This window comes from Xenopus laevis, chromosome 9_10S (assembly GCF_017654675.1).
Source record: "Xenopus laevis strain J_2021 chromosome 9_10S, Xenopus_laevis_v10.1, whole genome shotgun sequence".
In the NCBI taxonomy this organism is placed as follows: Eukaryota; Metazoa; Chordata; class Amphibia; order Anura; family Pipidae; genus Xenopus; species Xenopus laevis.
Window position 1 is genome coordinate 116913735 of NC_054388.1, and position 19601 is coordinate 116933335.

The 19601-nt window shown below is 43.3% G+C and overlaps 1 protein-coding gene across 2 annotated transcripts; it reads left to right on the forward strand.

Moving 5' to 3' along the window:
• Positions 1-390: 390 nt before the first annotated feature.
• On the forward strand, positions 391-18384 carry atp2a1.S (ATPase, Ca++ transporting, cardiac muscle, fast twitch 1 S homeolog). Of its 2 annotated transcripts, none has more exons than XM_041577649.1 (22): positions 391-714; positions 4720-4737; positions 5141-5223; positions 6230-6334; positions 6885-7023; positions 7559-7639; positions 7738-7823; positions 8344-8641; positions 8843-9009; positions 9125-9213; positions 9662-9764; positions 10146-10277; positions 10885-11010; positions 11129-11347; positions 11621-11956; positions 12429-12649; positions 12749-12951; positions 13072-13157; positions 13529-13662; positions 13833-13950; positions 14878-14995; positions 15866-15906. In XM_041577649.1, exons 1-22 carry the CDS (start codon positions 597-599, stop codon positions 15868-15870), a joined length of 2985 nt encoding a protein of 994 aa, XP_041433583.1. In that variant the 5' UTR covers positions 391-596; the 3' UTR covers positions 15871-15906.
• The last annotated feature ends 1217 nt before the right edge of the window (positions 18385-19601 follow it).

Consider the following 19601-nt stretch of genomic DNA (forward strand, 5'->3'; position numbering starts at 1 on the left):
AGGGATGAGCCAATAAATCACTTGGGCGCAGAACTAAAGGAATTTACTAGTGAGGAAAAGGCAAAGATGAAGCGGAAGGAGAATGATGGAAGAGATAAATAAATATATAAATATAAAACAATTATGGACAAGTGACAGAAATAACTTGAATGAGTTTGGGGAGGGAGGGGGGACCCCCAGTGGAGCCATGCCTTTGATTGACAGCTCAGTGTGTGTGTAAGTGTGTGACACTAATACAATGCACACATACAAGTCAGCAAAAAGTCCCATCCAACTGACTGGTGAGCGTGTCCATGCCAAGCTGTGACATCATCAGTGTCAGCAGCCAATGGGAGCCCGGGGCTGGGGTGAGGGGGTCCTAGTTGCCTTATAAGCGCCGCTCCAGCTGAGAGTCTCTCTGACAGCATCTGTGTTGGGTCTGGGCTCTGAGTTGTCCCTTTCTCCTGCTGAGGGACCAGGAGATGAACTGTTGAGCCACGGCTCCAGAAGCAAAAAGCTCAGCTGCAGACAAGGGGGGATCTGCCCATCGTGGGGGGACAAGGAGAACTTTGTTAAACTTACGGACAACGTGAGCCCAGGGGGGCTGAGAGGCAAGGATGGAGAACGCACACGCCAAGACCACCGAGGAATGTCTGGCCTATTTTGGGGTCAACGAGAACACTGGCCTGTCGCCTGAAATTGTCAAGAAGAACTTCGAGAAGTATGGACCCAATGGTGAGAACTTTTGTCTTCTCTTTATGGGGTGTCACTTTGTATGCCTGCGGGGCCCCAGCATGTGCCCCAAACCTTGGATATTCCCTATGGGAATCAGCTGGGGGAAGTGGGGGAAGAGGTTTGGGTGATTGAATACAAGAAGCTTATTGATGGGCATCCAATGGCACCAACTTAGGCATCAGCAAAGCTCAGACAGAAGGACAGTGAGACACAGAGACATAGAGACAGAGTGCAACAGAGACTGGCAAGGAAAGGGGGGAAGAGACAGCAAGAGTGCAAGAAAGACTGGCAGGGAAAGCGGGACATTAAGAGGGTACAAAAGAGAGACTGTCAGGAATAAAGAGACAGAGAGCAAGAGATAAGGAGAAGGAGACAGTAAGAGACAGGCAGAGCTAGAAGGTTTGTGTGTGAGAGACAGAGGGGTGGAATGAGATAGTAGAAGAGAGATAAGCCGGGGGATGCGGGTGAGAAAGTGAGTGCTAGAGAGTGAGACAGAGATCAGGGAGAGAAGTGACAGTCAGAAAGAAGGAAGGGGCCCAGGCTGAGAGTCTCAGGGAGAGATAAAGGAGCCCTTTCCCCCCGGCTTGTTCTGAGCTTTGAAAGCCAAATCAGGAGAGAGAGTCAGCTCTGTGGTTCTGACACCTCCCGGGAGAGATAAGTCTGGGGGGGGAGCAGCTGTTTGGGGAAGTGACTGTCTGTACTGGGGGGGGGGAGCAGCTCGGGTCTCCCATTACTTTGATCATGATTTCAATATTTCAGGGCTGGAGGCATCTGGGTGCACTAAATTCCCCACTTTATGGGACTCTGGGTGATCACTAATGTCTCCACTTTATTCCTCTGCCCTCTCTGTATCATCTGTAACCCACTCACTCACACTCACATACCTGCACTTGATCATGTAGAGACACACAGAGCCACTGTACAACATGTAGTGCACACTCACACTCACACAAGTATCACTAGTGCACTATACAACTCTATATCCCATACAATTCAATGCAAAGTGATACATTTCCCTAGTGTGGCCCTACAGGGGCCTAGGGGCCTATTGGCTGTACAGACAGGGGGGTTCTTGGATCACCCCTCCCCCGGGCTTCCCAATTGCTCTGGCCAAGTCCCTCTCAGTGTCTCGTAATGTTTCTGGGGGTGACTGAGTAGAAATGTCCCATTGGTGGGGGGGGGGCACAGCATTACTATAAGGGAGAGGAGAAGAAGCAGCAGCAGCACAGGGGGCCCCACAGGTGTAATTATATACAGGCAGATACTAAAATAACCCACAGGCTGACTCTTCACTTGTCCCACTCTCCTCACTCCTCAGATGGAGCTGCTCAAGGGCTACAGGGGGTAAGTGATCCTCCTGCCCATGATGTCAGTCTCCTTAAACAGCCGTGTCCTTGTGTCCTTCAGCTATTAATTACTGCAAGGTGCCCCCCTGACTCCTCCTACTTCTTAGTGACACCCTCAGCCTGCCCCCCCCCCGCGCACCCCAATATCAGACACAGACATCACATGCCACCAACACACACTCACACTCACAATGCTACTCACTTACACACTCACATGTCATCAATAGATCAACAGACAGACAGACAAGCACTTACATACATGAGACACATACATATACATAGAGAGATAGAGAGAGAGATATAGCAGACAGACAGACAGACAGATAATAGACAGACACACAGCTATAGATATTATAATAAATAAAATAAATACATTTCCCATATATTCACTGTACCATAAAGAAATCCCAGTTTTAGTGAATGTTTCCCAGTAATTGTTGCTTGTGCTGACCCTCCCATTGCCCCTTAGGGTCTCCATGACAGGGGGCAGTCATATTGGGGGGCTGTTATTCCTGGAGGGAAGGATAATGGTCACCAGACTCTGGTGCAATTGGAATGTGGCTGGGTAAGGGTTAAATATGTTGCTGGTGGGGTCTATGGCAGGGGTAGGGTAAGGGGGGGGGGTAATCTGTAGCCATAATGGAGGGGCTCCCCACTAACATTAAGATTAGGGTTATGTGCCCATCACAGGGAAATCCAGGGATAAATGAGCAGAACACGCTGTCCCCCCCGTTATACCCACTAGTTATACCCACTAGTTATACCCACTAGTTATACCCACTGGCACAGTCGCTGGGTGACATAACCAGGCACAAGGGGGATTTATACACTTTCAGCTCAGTCACCATTTCATCAGTTTATCCTGTTACACACGTATTGACCTAACAACATGGTAACAACATAGTAACAGCATAGTAACATTATAGTAACAGCATAGTAACATCATAGTAACAGCATAGTAACAGCATAGTAAGAACATAGTAACAGCATAGTAACATTATAGTAACAGCATAGTAACATCATAGTAACAGCATAGTAACTCAGTAGAAAGTGAGTGGGTTCAAGTAGTAAGTTCAATCACTAGTGCATCCGTCTAATAAAGAAGGGAATACACAATAGAAGGTGGTGATGAACTTCAATCAAACACAGTGGGTTTCTGCAAAATTCATGTTGTTTATTGAACACAAACAGTGAAGTTCATCACCAACTTCTATTGAAAATAGTAACTCAGCCTGAGAAAAGACTCTGGCTCAGCTGTTCCACAGTTCTGTGTTAATTGATCCAGAGGGGCAAATACCCCCAGTAGGGCGGCTGCATTTCCTTCAATTCCCAAATTGACTATTGGTTCTCTCCCCGGATCAACTACTTCTAATTGTTTCACCTGTCCTTTCTGCAACCTTACATTAAACAAACCCTTCCTTTGCTGATGGTGAAATCCCCTGTATCAGCCTCTAGATTTAAAGGTTAATCAATTCCCCAGTTAATTATCAGCTGCCTCTTGGGCTGGGGTTTCCTAGTCCCTGTGCTTGTTCTTATGGGGCGCAGATTTGGAAGAGGAATGGGCCCCAGTACCAAGACCACATGGCAGTTAGAAGAATGTCTATATGAGTCTATATGAGTCTATATCAGGCTATATGAGTCTATATGAGTCTATATGAGTCTATATGAGTCTATATGAGGCTATATGAGGCTATATGAGTCTATATGAGGCTATATGAGTCTATATGAGTCTATATGAGTCTATATGAGGCTATATGAGTCTATATGAGGCTATATGAGTCTATATGAGTCTATATGAGTCTATATGAGTCTATATGAGGCTATATGAGTCTATATGAGGCTATATGAGGCTATATGAGTCTATATGAGTCTGAGCAAGGCCTGGCAGTGCAGAGGTTAATGATGACGGAGTCTAACAGCAGCAGATAAACAATAAATCCAGGTGGTGGGGGGATCCCAACTGTCAGTGGGTAATTGTGCCCTTCCCTTGTGGGACCCTTTCATTGTTGTGCTGATCCCCCTGTCCTCATTCCACCAATCCCATGCCACCCAGGGGCACTGCCAGCGACCCCTCTATTCATTTATTCCTATACAAGTGCAACCCAGTGGGGCCAAAATAACCCACAGAACAAAGGGCAAGTAACACCTATGATTGCTTTTTATTTACTTACATCACTTTCAAGGAATTATCTCTCAAATGTTAATTTATTGATTTTATTTCTCCTGTGTCTAATTCTTCTACCTGAGTTCTATCTGTGCCCAATGAAATGAATGTTTCTCTGTGTATAGACAGAACCAGTCTGGGAGGGTAGTGACAGACATTGGACCTTGCCTCTTGTCTGGCCCAAAGAACTGACAGTGAGACCCTGAATAAAATGAGTCTGATGATGTATGAGCCCAATTGCCATCTCTCCACTGTAACTAATGGGGTAACTAATGCCCAGAGGAGAAGGAGAGGGGAGCTGATATTATAACAATGGGACTGGATCTGAAGAGACTGGTGTCATTTCTTGGGCAGTACCTCTAGTCCCCTGGTGATGCCCCTTCATGTCTGGGGATGGAATCTTGTATCATCTTTGGTTCTGGGGGTCTGAGTATTTTATACTGATTGTCTCTTTCTCTTCTTCTCTCCTCTGCCCAACCTGGTCCTGCCCAACAGAACTTCCAGCTGAGGAAGGTAAGATATATTGATGACATATGGACTGGGCTCCAGACAGAGTCAATCTATTTCCCCTACACATGGGATACATTGGTTATAGAGACTTGATGTCTCATGGAATAAGAATAAGATATTGGCCAACACATGGCTACAGCGGGCAGTAAATACACTGGTAGAGTGTTACAAGTAACTGACCATTCACACAACAAGAGCACAGGCCAAGTTCCTAAGGGCCAATCTGTTGGCTAATAAGTAAATACACTTATGGGTACTACATAGGGCCATACTATATAGGGCCACTCTATTGCACAATGTCAGTAGTATAAATGTATCATATGAATGTACTCAGGATAAAGGGTGAGATGATAGAGGGGTCTGCGCATGGGACCACTCACTAACTCTTTATATTCCCCGTCTCTAGGAAAGTCCATATGGGAACTGGTGGCAGAACAGTTTGAAGATTTACTGGTCAGGATTCTGTTGTTGGCCGCCTGTATATCATTCGTGAGTATCTCACATCATACATGCAAACATCTACACCCCAAGCTCAATGTACCTCCTGCCAAGGCTGTGGCTGCCCCCCAGGAAAGGGTTAACCCAACGATCCCCCTGACCTTATCTTTTCCCATCGAGTGGCACATTCTGCAAGTTAAATTTGTCTTGAAGAGAACAGGATCCGTACAGGGCCCAGCTCAAGTGTCAGACAGCTGGCGGCGGGGAGAGCTCAGGAGGAGAGGGACGAGGGTGGGCCGAGCCCCCTGTGAGTGACAGCCCCGGGTGGCAAGTGTTTTCTCAGAGAGACAGCTGCATGGGGCTTGAGAGGGGCCCATAAAATAGCTGTAAATGTAACTCAATGTAACCCAAGAGCTGTTTATAATAAATGAGCAGTGCCACTGCTGTAGCCACTGTAATACTGGTGCCACTGGGCACAAACATGTCATACCTATAATGAATACATCCATATTTCCTGCTGAGCCCGGCTTAACTCCCAGCTACTTGGCCATGGTCAGATCATCAGTCCATTAGACACACAACACAAAGACCCCCAATAATTATTTGATCTATTAAAGCTTCTAAAGAGATTCATGGTGAACCTGAGGTTCTGTAGCAGCTTTCAGCAGAGGTCACTCACAAGAGCCAAGGTCCAAGTCTTGGTCGTGGTTCATGTGGTGGTTGGTGGTTCTACCCCACAGACTGATTCCCTGTTTCTAAATAAACAATCTGAGAGGGTTCCAACTAGTTCTACAAAAGATCTAGGAGGCTGTTTTCTCTAGGATTATTGTAGGGTGCAAATAAGTAGGTGGGTAGCTTCTGAAAATATCCAGGACACTGTTTTCCTTAGTCCAACAAACCAATTGGTGGGTGAGTTCTTGGCCAAGTCTAAGAAATAGCAGCAGGTTGTATATCCTGATGGGTTCTAATAAGTTCATGGCCCAGTGTGACCAGTTGGTGGATACTGACTCATATCTACAGAAGTACCAACCAATGAATAACTAGTTCTTTCTCACAGGTACTGGCCTGGTTTGAAGAAGGTGAAGAGACCGTCACAGCGTTTGTTGAACCATTCGTCATTCTCCTTATCCTCATTGCCAATGCAGTTGTCGGCGTCTGGCAGGTACTTACGCCTTGCAGGCTTCAGAACAGTTTAGGGGGGCAGATTAGCTAACATAAGTTACCAATGGCAACCAATCAGACCTTTAATTTCATTTTCCAACCACAAGTGGATGAAAAATAATTGTCATTGCTTGGATGCTATGGGGAACTGCAGTAGTGCATTTTAGCATCTTTGCTAGTCGATTAGCCCCGCTGACTACAAATCTACATAGATGGATGAAAGCTCTACTGAGACTGACAGTTGTCCAAATCACGCCGTCTTAGAGCTTTCACCGTCCTGAGCACCAAACAGGACCATGTGCAGGTCTTGGACTGCCTTCAGGGCACTCTTTGATGGTCACAGTAGTGGAACTTCTGACATGCTGTCTTCATGTCCTCTTCTGGGAGTCTATTGGAGCAGTAATGAGGGTGGCATTAATTTGCTTTTTCACTCACGGGTCCCTTAATATATTATAAACCTATTAGACAGTAGAAAGAGGAGAGTTTAAGTAGACACCAGCTGATTGTATACAGACCTTCATAGTGACATGTGCCTCTTTCTGTGCCCCTAGGAAAGAAATGCAGAAGATGCCATTGAGGCCCTCAAAGAATATGAACCTGAGATGGGCAAGGTGTACCGTAGTGACAGAAAGTCTGTGCAGAGAATCAAGGCCAGAGAAATTGTGCCAGGAGACATTGTGGAAGTAGCTGGTGAGTTGGAGGACCTCACAAAATTCATGTTCTTGGATCTGCTTTCTTCCTATTCTGATCTGTATAAAAGTATAACGGGTGAAATGAGAAAGCCGTGCCCAGCTTGTACTTTTGGAAGGGGTATCACCATAACTTTCTGATAAGTTTATTGGCCCTCTGAAAATATCCCTCTCTTAATCTTCTTATTTCTGTCCCATTACATGATACATCCCAATATCCCTATTCTTTTTTCATATACCTCCATCTCTTTTGATCTCTTATTTTTATTTTTCCTATTTCAAATGCTGCTCAGTTCCATCTTTGCAACCTTTCAATCTTTCTCTCCTCTCAAGCTTTACCAAGAGAAATGTTCAATTACAAATATTTATAATACAAACAACATGTATCTAAATAGTTTATGGGAGTAGGGTCTTTTGTCATAGTCAAGACAGTAAATCGAGGCTCTTCTCATGGTTTGGGGCTGTAATTATTCCATTACAAGAACTTAGGGTGAAAGGTTTTGAATTACATTATTCATGTCTTCCCTCTCTTTCAGTTGGTGACAAAGTCCCAGCAGATATCAGACTTATCAGCATTAAGTCTACCACCCTCCGTATTGACCAGTCCATCCTCACAGGTAAGGTCACAGGGATGAAGCCTTGCCCAAGTGAACCTTTACAAATTCATGTCTTCCCTGTACTTCAATATTTTACCTCAAATGTCTATTCCTTGCAGGAGAGTCTGTTTCCGTCATCAAGCACACAGAAGTTGTCCCTGACCCCAGAGCTGTCAACCAGGATAAGAAGAACATGCTGTTCTCTGTGAGTAACTCCATTTACCATACTCCCATCTGATCCCAAAATGATAGGATTAATTTACCAACCCCTGATGCAAGCACTATTTGTGCTAAAGGTTCATGCAGTATACTGCTATACACATGCATCGGGCACTGGTGCAGAGTAGGCTGAGGTTTTCATGGAGCCTCCAGCAGATAGCTCAAAGCACACAACAAAGAAGCCCTGTGCAAGTTCAACAACTCAACATTGTTTTTAAGTTGAGGAGCTGCAGATGGTTGTGGCTTCGTAGCATTTCTTAAACTCCAGAAATCTATCTGTGGTAGTTGAACAACATTTTTTCAAGTTGAGGAGCTTCAAATGACTGTGGCTTCATAGTATTTCTTATACTCCAGAAATCTATCTGTGGTAGTTGGACAACATTTTTTTCAAGTTGAGGAGCTTCAGATGACTGTGGCTTCATAGAGTTTGTTATACTCCAGGAATCTATCTGTAGTAGTTGGACTTACACCTTCTTCACTATTCTCATTGTTTACTAATTTCTCAGGGTACCAATGTTGGAGCTGGCAAGGCTATTGGTGTTGTCATTGCCACAGGGCCCAACACAGAAATTGGCAAGATCCGCGATGAAATGGCTGCAACAGAGCAAGATAAGACCCCCCTGCAGCAGAAACTGGACGAGTTTGGAGAGCAGTTGTCCAAAGTTATCTCTCTCATCTGCGTTGCTGTGTGGTTGATCAACATTGGACACTTCAATGACCCCATCCACGGTGGCTCTTGGATCAAGGGCGCCGTTTACTACTTTAAGATTGCTGTGGCCTTGGCTGTGGCTGCTATTCCTGAGGGTAGGTCTCTTATTGTCCCTATATATATATATATATATATATATATATATATATATATATATATATATATATATATATAACCCTGTACACTTTTGCCATCTTAATTCAGCTTTGTTTGCAGTTAATCACTGACACAGAAGTTCGACCAAAGTTCTAATGACCATGTTTTAGAATCTAATCACAATCCATTTCCATGGACAGGTCTCCCAGCTGTAATCACCACTTGTCTGGCTTTGGGTACAAGACGTATGGCCAAGAAGAATGCTATTGTGAGGAGTTTACCCTCTGTAGAAACCTTGGGTTGCACATCTGTCATCTGCTCAGACAAGACTGGCACCTTGACCACCAACCAGATGTCTGTCTGCAGAGTAAGTTGAGCATTATCTAAATAACATAGATTATTATCACTTTGTCCATTTAGTACAGTTGCAATTCAATGGTTGGTCTTTTTGGAAAACTTAAGAATTGTTTTCTTGACCCTAGATGTTCGTGCTTGACAAAGTTGATGGTGACATCTGCTCCTTAAATGAGTTCTCCATCACAGGATCCACCTACGCCCCTGAGGGAGAAGTGTGAGTCTATTTACTGTCTTTTATATACACATCTCACCACAGACACTCAACATCTTCTCTCCAACCCCATTGGATCAAAATAGAACATGCCACATATAGTGTCACTGTGCTGATGGCTAGAATAGAAAAGGAAGCTCTAACTTACCATCAACCCCTTTCATAGTTCAATCCATCATTTCTTTTCTACATTCTAATTGTATCAGTACACTGCTTATCTTTATTTTCCATGTCCAACCCATGTCTTGCCTTACCATTTCTCACATCCAATGTACACTTTATTATTATTATTTCATCACCTTAATGTCACCTTCATGCTTATCTCTCCAATTTTCAATTAACTCATCTTCATCTCTCTGTTTTTCTTTGTTTTTCTTTCTCTATACCGATTTTACCTTCATGTCACCCTGCACTGCCATGTTCTTTCCAATCTTTATCTGTGATATCTCAGTCTGAAGAATGATAAGACTGTGAAAGCTGGCCAGTATGATGGGCTGGTTGAATTGGCCACAATCTGTGCACTTTGCAATGACTCTTCTCTTGACTTTAATGAGGTAAACACATAGATGATTAACATCTCCTACACTGCCATGTTTAGATTTTCCCTTAACCCCTATTTGTTTGCATGCTGAAATGGTTCTGGGCCAGAACTAAATGTTCTAAATTAATAGAAATATACTGGAGAGGTTGTTGTAGTTAATTGTAAAGGTTCTGGGCCAGAACTGCTTGGTGTTATGATTTCCATTCCTGAGTCTTCAGTGCACCCTGCTGTATAATCTGGGTCTGTGGGAGGTATAGGATGGGTCTATAAATGATGTGATTCTGTTTTAGGCCTTTCAACATTTGACACATTGACATTTACAGCAAGTGAGGGTTGTGCTAATTCTAAGCCTCAACATAGAAAATGATACTGACCTTCCTTATTTCCCTGACAGTCCAAAGGAGTCTTTGAGAAGGTTGGAGAAGCCACTGAGACTGCACTGACAACTCTTGTTGAGAAAATGAATGTGTTTAACACAGACGTGAGGAGCCTGTCCAAGGTGGAGCGTGCCAATGCCTGCAACTCTGTGAGTACTGATGGAATTGCCAATGTGGAAATCTAGCACCATTGATGGTCAATATAAACTGTACCAGCCTCCTCACAAAAGGCCTACTACTTCCAATTCCTACCACTTATAGCCATAACCCTTTCGTTCATACCCACATTTCCCCAACTACTATTGGCATATTACTTTCTCATTCCCAGAAATAAGTCACATCATGTGATATGTTCCATCAGCTGCCAACCTTGTAATGTTATTGATACCATATTATGCAACACAGAGCCTGCAATGTATCAGCAACATTGCTACACCGTTCACCTGCCTCCTACTTGTCATGAACAAGACTTAATGATAGCATGTTGTAACCTACTACCCCAAGCAGCTGCCATTGTAGGATTATATACAGCCAGCAGAGTGTCATGTAACTCCAGTATTGTAAGCCTGGGACCAGGTCTTTCCAATCCTAAGGATTTTGGGCTATTGCTGATCAATATCTGCTCATCTAGGAACTAAAAGTCTCTTGATGGACTATAATGTACTCTATAATGCCACAAAAACAACTTCATGTCACACAATGCTTAGTGATAAAGGGAACACCTGTTAACAGAAAAATCACCCCCAATATCCACAGGTGATCAAGCAACTGATGAAGAAAGAGTTCACCATGGAATTCTCCCGTGACAGAAAGTCAATGTCTGTCTACTGCACCCCAGCCAAAGCTTCCCGAGCTGCCGTTGGCAACAAGATGTTTGTTAAGGTGACATTTTGGCATAATTCTATCACTACAATAGATGATATAAAGCTGTAGGTCAAGTAAAACATGTTCTGCACCCCCTTTTCCGCCTTCAATGTATATGTATTATTTTATTCGACAGGGTGCCCCAGAGGGTGTTATCGACAGGTGCAACTACGTACGTGTGGGCACCACCCGTGTTCCACTTACTTCAGCTATCAAGGATACGATTTTGACTGTGATCAAGGAATGGGGAACAGGCAGAGACACCCTGCGTTGTCTTGCTCTGGCTACAAGGGACACCCCACCCAAGAGGGAAGACATGGTGCTTGAGGACTCCACCAAGTTTGTTGACTATGAGGTAGAGCTTAAACTTTAATTGTGGGCTTATCAGTGATGATAATAATACTTGATTTATTAATTTTCTGCAAACCCTAGAAATCTTGAATCATAAAGATACCTTTGTGACTCCGCTGCTAAGCACAAGAGGGCAATCAACTGTTCATTAGAAGTTATTTTAAGACAATATTAAACATTTAAATTAGGGGATAGTGTACTTTCATATTACTTTAATGAGGCATTTGCAAAGTTGGGTAACTGCAAATAATCATTGACCATGACTCTCTTCTTCCAGACTGATCTTACCTTTGTTGGTTGTGTGGGTATGTTGGACCCCCCTCGTAAAGAAGTTATGGGCTCAATCAAGCTCTGCCGTGAGGCTGGTATCCGTGTCATTATGATTACTGGTGATAACAAAGGCACAGCTATTGCCATCTGCCGTCGTATTGGCATCTTTGGTGAAAATGATGATGTGTCTAGACTTGCCTTCACTGGACGTGAGTTTGATGACCTCCCCCCAGCAGAACAAAGAGAGGCCTGCAAGCGTGCTTCTTGCTTTGCCAGAGTCGAGCCCTCACACAAGTCCAAGATCGTAGAGTTCCTGCAATCCTTTGATGAGATCACAGCTATGGTGAGTACTTCATACTGAGCTCGGAAAGCTAAATCACGCCACCTCTTTAGTGATGCCGAGAAAGCAATAAATTCCATTCTCCAACCACTATTTGATATGTAGGTGTTCCATGTCTACTTTACTTTATTTGGTTTTGTCATTGTGTGCAGTCGTCTGTTTGTGGATTATGTTTTCAAGCCAACAGCAAAACAGTCATAAGGTCTTATGATCAGATCAATACCAGTGGTGGAACAAGACCCGCCCCCAAGAACCCCGCCCAGTGTTGTTATATTTTTCAGACCCCATTTAGTAGAACATTTCTGTAAACTCATCAAATACTTTTATATTTAGCACTAAACACAACCCAGCAGTGGTTGGGAACCTATATGTCCTTCATTAACAATGTTTCCACCCCCCCTTCAAGCTTGTGTCAAAGAGGATGCAGAGTGTGTGTCTCGATGTGCAAGTCATTGTATCATTTTTCCTTTCACAGACTGGTGATGGTGTGAATGATGCCCCAGCTCTGAAAAAGGCTGAGATTGGTATTGCTATGGGCTCTGGTACTGCTGTGGCCAAGACAGCCTCTGAGATGGTGTTGGCCGATGACAACTTCTCCACAATTGTGGCTGCAGTAGAAGAAGGCCGTGCCATCTACAACAACATGAAGCAGTTTATCCGCTACCTCATCTCCTCCAATGTAGGAGAGGTTGTCTGGTGAGTTCAAACAAGGTCTCTGTTGAATTTCTGCTGAAAGAAAAGTGCATTAGACGAAATCCCTCACTGGTCCTGTTTTACCTTCTTTCCATTCTTCAGTATCTTCTTGACTGCTGCTCTGGGTCTTCCTGAAGCTCTGATCCCTGTGCAACTGCTGTGGGTCAACTTGGTCACAGATGGTCTGCCAGCCACAGCCCTGGGCTTTAACCCCCCAGATCTGGACATCATGGACAGGGCACCTCGTAGCCCCAAGGAACCCCTTATCAGTGGATGGCTTTTCTTCCGTTACTTGGCCATTGGAGGTAATGATGCACATCATTTATCACTGCAGCTACCTGAATTATCTCACAATGGATTCTTTAAAAAATAAGGTATAATGGGTCTGTACTATGACTCTTAATTGATTCACTTTGTATCTGTAGCTTATGTGGGTGCTGCCACTGTTGGAGCAGCTGCCTGGTGGTTCATGTATGCCGATGATGGACCTGAAGTTACTTTCTACCAGCTGGTGAGGATACCTTTTTTTATTCCCTGTCCTGTGCCACTCTTCCTTTTACTTACCCACTTTCTGTACATCATTATCCTTCCTGTCTACTTACAAACAGTTCCAAATTTACATTCTTGTTGCTTTTATTCTCTATCCAGAATAGAAAGATGGAGAATAAACATCTTGTTATGGTGGCACACTATCTTAAACAAATAGCCATACTGATTTTGCACTAAAACAATGGCTTTCAGTGGCCATGTGTGACAGATGGTTCGGTAAATTCATTTCCCTCTGTAGACGTCCTTTCCTAGTAAAATACCAAAAATCTTTTATTTTCTAGCTACAGACATGTTTTCGCTATTCTTATTAAAACCACCTTTGCTCCCTTGCAGAGCCATTTCATGCAATGCACTGAGGAAAATGTTGAGTTTGAGGGTCTGGAATGCGAAATCTTTGAGTCTCCTGTACCCATGACCATGGCTCTGTCTGTGCTGGTCACCATTGAAATGTGCAATGCCCTCAACAGGTAAGAACCATTTCAAAACTTTCTATTGGTGTCCCATAATGTGTCCCAGTATAGACTTCTTGCTATATCTGTGTCCCTTCCTCTCTCTTACACAAAGCCTTGTTTCTCATATCTCATAAAATGTTTGTCCCTAACCCTGCCCCTTTCATCGATGATCTTTTCCTTTGCAGTCTGTCAGAGAACCAGTCTCTGATCAGGATGCCCCCATGGGTGAACTTCTGGCTGTTGGGCTCTATTTGCTTGTCCATGTCCCTCCACTTCCTTATCCTCTATGTTGATCCACTTCCCGTAAGTAAACCAGAACCTTCAGACCATCTCTATTTCTATCTAAGTAAATCATTATAAAAAGATTCCTTTTGTACTGAGGTTGAGCTTTTTGAGAGTTGTTTCCATATGATTTTGTCTGTAGAGCCAAATTATCTACGGGTCAGTTTTTATTTATGTCAGTATCATCATCCGTACCAAATAAGCTGTTTCTCAAAAATATCAAGAGAAATAATAATGACTGCACGTAAAAAAACATTTCAGGTATTATGGCTGCTAATCATTAACTCCTATTTCCCTTGGAAAAGATCTTCCAAATGTAGCAATCCCTGATGCTCTGAACATTAACAGCCTGTTAATGAGACACCATCAAGTCCTAATGATGACAAAAAGCAATAAATGGACATTTCTGGCACTTAGTTTAATCCAGGGGTCTCCAACCTTTTTTACCCATGAGCCACATCCACATCCAAAAAAACATTTGGGGAGCAACACAAGCCAGAAAAAAAGTCACTGGGGGTGCCGAAATAGGGCTGTGATTGGCTATTTAGTAACTCCTATGAGGACTGGCAGCCTAAATGAGGCTCTGTTTGGCAGTACGCATGGTTTTTATGCAATCGAAACTTGCCTCCAGGCCATGAATTTGAAAATAAGGACCTACTTTGAGGCCACTGGGAGCAACATCCAAGGAGTTGCTAACTGGTTTAATATGTCTTAATGTGTCTTTTGGTATAAAATGTTAGTAATTTGAGATAGCAAAATACAGCCATTGGCTAATACAGAATCATGTGAGGCAACTTATTCTATATGATGTTGATGAACAAGTTATACAAACAACCTTTGGACACTTAGAGTATTTACCATGAGTAGCATAGTGATCCATGTAAGGTTAGCAGTAGATTTCATTTCCTGAGTTCACTTGATGAACCACTACAACATTCTTCCCTACAGATGATCTTCAAGTTGACTCCTCTGGACCTCACTAAGTGGCTTGTTGTCCTGAAGATTTCCATCCCTGTCATCCTACTGGATGAACTTTTGAAATTTGTTGCCCGGAACTACCTGGAAGGTAAGTCCCGCCTCTTCTTTTTGCCATCATTCTCAGAGACAACATTGACCATTTCTAAAAGAATCTTTAAGGACACCATATGCCTTTATGTTTATCTGAAATGAGCACTGATATCTGATTTGTACACTCTACCTGCTTGGTGTAGAAACTGGACAAACCCGATTCTCTCTTCTCATCACTATGGATAATTACTTCTCCCTCCTTATCTCAATTACAATTGTATCAGTTCTGATACTCTGAAGACTGGAAGAGTAATAGTCTTGTCTAAACCTTCTCCCTGGCTTCAACATGAAATAGTCATATCTGTCCAACCAGTGGCGTAACTAGATGTTACACATCAAATTCATTTTATGGCCCCCAACATAACCACAAATTGCCCTTTTTTACCAATATATATTGAAATTGCTCATTAATTAGGGCCTCATGCGGCCCCTATACCTCCTGGGCCTCCCTGCAGCCACAGGGTCTGCTTCCTCTGTAGTTTCGCCCCTGTGTCCAACCCCTGTCCGTGCCTAGAACAAGGGCTGTTTACCAATCCATGTAGGATCCAACATACCGTCTCTTCTTGACCCACTGTATTTCCTTATTGTTATGCCAGCCCAGTTTTACAGGTAAAAGGCAGTCAATACCCCCTATTTTACCTACTGACAAAATGATAGACTTGAGATTGAGGTTTGGGGGAGATAAAACCGGTCTAATGAAATTTATGAGAGTTTATTGGAAGATTTTTGTTTTATTTCAGTTTGATTTTGAGGTTGAGGTTACATGGTTTCAGTTCTCCTTTATGCCTTTATGTGATATCTCATAAGCAACTTCATCACTATTTACTTTAATCTCTATTAAGACTAATCTTTTTATCCTTTCCCTTAGTATAATCTTTACCACTCCACCTCCTTGTTCCTGCCAAACAGGTATCCCATAATTCTTGCGCTTCCTGTCTCAGCCATCTTTATTTTGTGCAACAGGCTTTCTGGCTTCCCATTTTTATTCCTCTCCACTATGCTCCCCCATCACAACCTACAGTATTTCCATTGGCTTCTGGTCATGTTCTGATAATTCAGGTGCCTCTTGGGACATCACTCCCTGTATGTGACATGTGGATTCACCATAAGTTCCTGTGATTCTCTCACAAACCTCTTGCCCATCTCTGTGACATTTCTATGTCACTTTGTAGGAAACTAATAAGTTTTATCTCCATGACCATCTGACCTATTCTACAATGCCATCATACTTATGGTCCACTAATGTTAGACTTGCCTTTCACTACAATGATACTTCATAGTCTCCACCATCATGCTGCCTGTTCACTTTGGGCACATTGGAGCACAGAGCAGTTCAGCAAGACTACCCATGATTCTCTATTTCCAATCCTTTAGTATGATAGCCTCACCCACTTAACCATGGCTCTGTTACTAGCCACTTACTATTTGTTAGTCATACACATATTGAATACTATGACACTTTATGGTCACTTTGATCTTTACAGAATACAGAAGAGCACCATAAGTTTTTATGGTTTCTAACTAATCAATTACTATTTACTACCATTACTTTTCCACTTCACTTTGTACCCTACTGGGGGAACCCACTATGAATACCTGTGGTTGCCTTACTTGATGAACCTTACAATGATATATTTCTGTAGATCCCCCTAATGTAATACAGTCCCTTTATTGAATAACCCTTTCTCTAAACACTTACCCTCAACAATCACTTCCACCCCACACCTGCTTTATCTGTCCTTTCACCTGATGGTTCCACTCCAGAACAATTGCTGCTCCGCGCCTACTCGTTCTGTGCTTAGGGGGGTGTCATTGTGCCCATTGGTGGCTATGCTGTGCCACTTGCCTCTGTTTCTGTAAAGCACTTCATGTGTCTGTGCTCTTATGTGGCATCATGTTGTCCTTTGCTCAGATTTACTGCTGCAGCTGATTTTTGCAGGACTCGTGTGTTAGTAAAGACATGGTACCCCAATATGACAAACTGACTGGCACATTTATTAGAGACTTTGTTACATCAGGCTTAGGTGTAAAGTTTCCTCTACTTCCTCTACAGTTAATCAATTAAAACTCATTTCTAGAATCCTGAAGGAACCTAGAATCTCAGCAATAACCAATGAGCTGTAATGACCAATGTGTTGGATATTGTCCTGAGTTGTAGACTGGAAATGTAACACTGGTGGGAGTTAATGTTCCATTATAAATCTATATTGATTGTTATGGCTCAGAGGAGACACATGGAAGGGGTCCACTATCTTTCATTGCTGATAGGTATTCTATTTGGGACCAGTGAGTCAGAGGGGGGTAGATTAGTATTCAGGTCAGGACTGGTGAGGAAGAGGAGGGTACATAGGTATTCAGGACAAGACTTATATTGATGGTTATGCCTTGACTCTTGTACCAATCAAAGTCTAGCATAGAGATGCATTCAGAACAAATGTGTCTTAATTTGTGGAAGCTTCTTTATTTGTAGCTTGTCTCAATATTTCAGGTAAGTTGCATGAGATCCATGGTTCCTATCGAAGATAAATATGTTAAATGAATATATTAATGAACATATTAATGAGCGTGGAAGCCTGTAAGTAGCCTCCTTCAACTACACAGCTCAGGCTCCATGGATATTCATTATCAATAGGATGAAAAAAATGACTTCATGACACATGGGGCCGCCATGTTGGTTTGCCATTGCTTCCATCGATTCTTGGATATTTAGAGCAGGAGGCTTGCTGTTGTGGGGCTGTTGTGGGGCTGTTGTGGGGCTGTTGTGGGGCTGTTGTGAGGCAGTTAAAGGCCATGACGGGGGATAATATGCATTACGACCCAGAATTCTCATTATCTCTCTTGTTTTTTCTCTTCACAGAAAAAAAGTAAAGTAAAGGGAACTCAACGTTGTACTGATTACAAAAAATCAGATCTCAGCCCAAATCCTCATTTTTATTTTTCTTTCCCCCAACCAACAACTCATCTTCTTCTTCTTCTTCATCACTGCCAAACCTTTCCCCCAAACCCCTTCTCCAGAGTCTTCCAACTTGGGGTTCTCTAAACCTGGTCCCGAGGGTGATGGAATTCATGGGCTGTTGTTCTGTAGCCAAGTGCCTTAATCTTCCATACATGACCCTTTTTATAAAGCGACCCCCCCATAACCACACCAATATACTGTACATATAGAACCGGTCTCCCCAATCCGGACATCCCAGAGCTAAATTCTAGTCGAACTCGGCGAGAGAGAAGAACACACGGTCGGTGTTGTGTAAAGTGCAGTGTCACGTTGTTGATTCCTCTCCAGCCCCGCGAGGGACTTGTCGCTTGTAGCAGAGATACGGACACGAGAAAACTACGAGGAATCTCTTATAGCTATTTATTGAAATTAAAGAATAATTTAAACTCTGAGCTGCCTTGTCATTGGTCTGTTCATTTAGGAACTCTGAGGGGGCATTTGGGACTATGAGATAATGCCAGAAAAGAAACATTACCAACTATGATAGTATAAAGTTAGAGAGGGGTGACCAACCCTTGTGGTACCCCCAGTCTGCAGCAGGGAGCACTGGGATCCAATAAATACCTGAAACCTGAACCTCTGGTGACACATAATAACAACTAAATGTAGTTTGTCTCCAAGAAGTGATACGTTGATTGGCACTGGGAGCCACAGGAAACTCATTAGTGTCTCCTTAATTACCCAGTAGAAGTGTCAGCTTCTCATCACTGTTTTAAGCCCTTTCATGTGCCCAGTATTTAACTTCAGGGGATGAGTGATACCACTATAAACTGAAGAGCAAACACAGAGGGGACTTTCCCTTAACTCTCTTAAAGGGACAGAGTCATTGAATAAGGCTGGGTATGGACGGCTGTTCAGTGATGGTGTCGCTATTTGGAGCTTTATAGCTGCAGCCTATGAGATCCAACCTCAGAGCAATACATTGTGTAATTGGCCCTAATGGCCCCATGTGTCTGTGTCTTCAGGGATGGAAGTTCTTGCAGATTATTTGCCTGTGTATGAGCTCAAAACTATGGCCTCCTCCCCGACTCTGACCGGCTTCACATACATATTCATGGGAGACAAGGCTTCCCCAAGGCTGTTGCTCTGATCTTCTCCCAATGGGTCTGAATTGACCCCCAGGGACCAATGAGAAATTACATCTGGTCGGTCTGGCCAACTATCTGGGTGAGAGTATCACTGTGAGGCTGACAATCATTTTCACTAATATAGAAGCCCTGGAGTCACACTCAGAGCAAGAAGCAGCAAATCTGAGAGCTGGAACCTCTGAGTGCTGGGAATATACTGGCAATAACAATAATAATAATAATAATAATAATAACAATAATAATAATAATATGACATAGAGTAAAAACCGAGGCTGACAGAGCAAATTGGTCACTTGTGCCTGAAAAGAACTTGTGAAACTGTAGCTTTGCTAAACATATTGGCACATTGTGTCCCTGCATGGGGAACTCATTTCCTGGTGCGCACCTGACTCTTTCTACTTCCTTTCGAATGAAAAAGAGAAGCTTTTGCTTTGCTTTATGGCAGGGTTGCCAGTGATATCCCAGGGGTCAGTGTCCCACAGTACAAAGCAGGAGCATTACCCCCCGATCTGAACACCCTG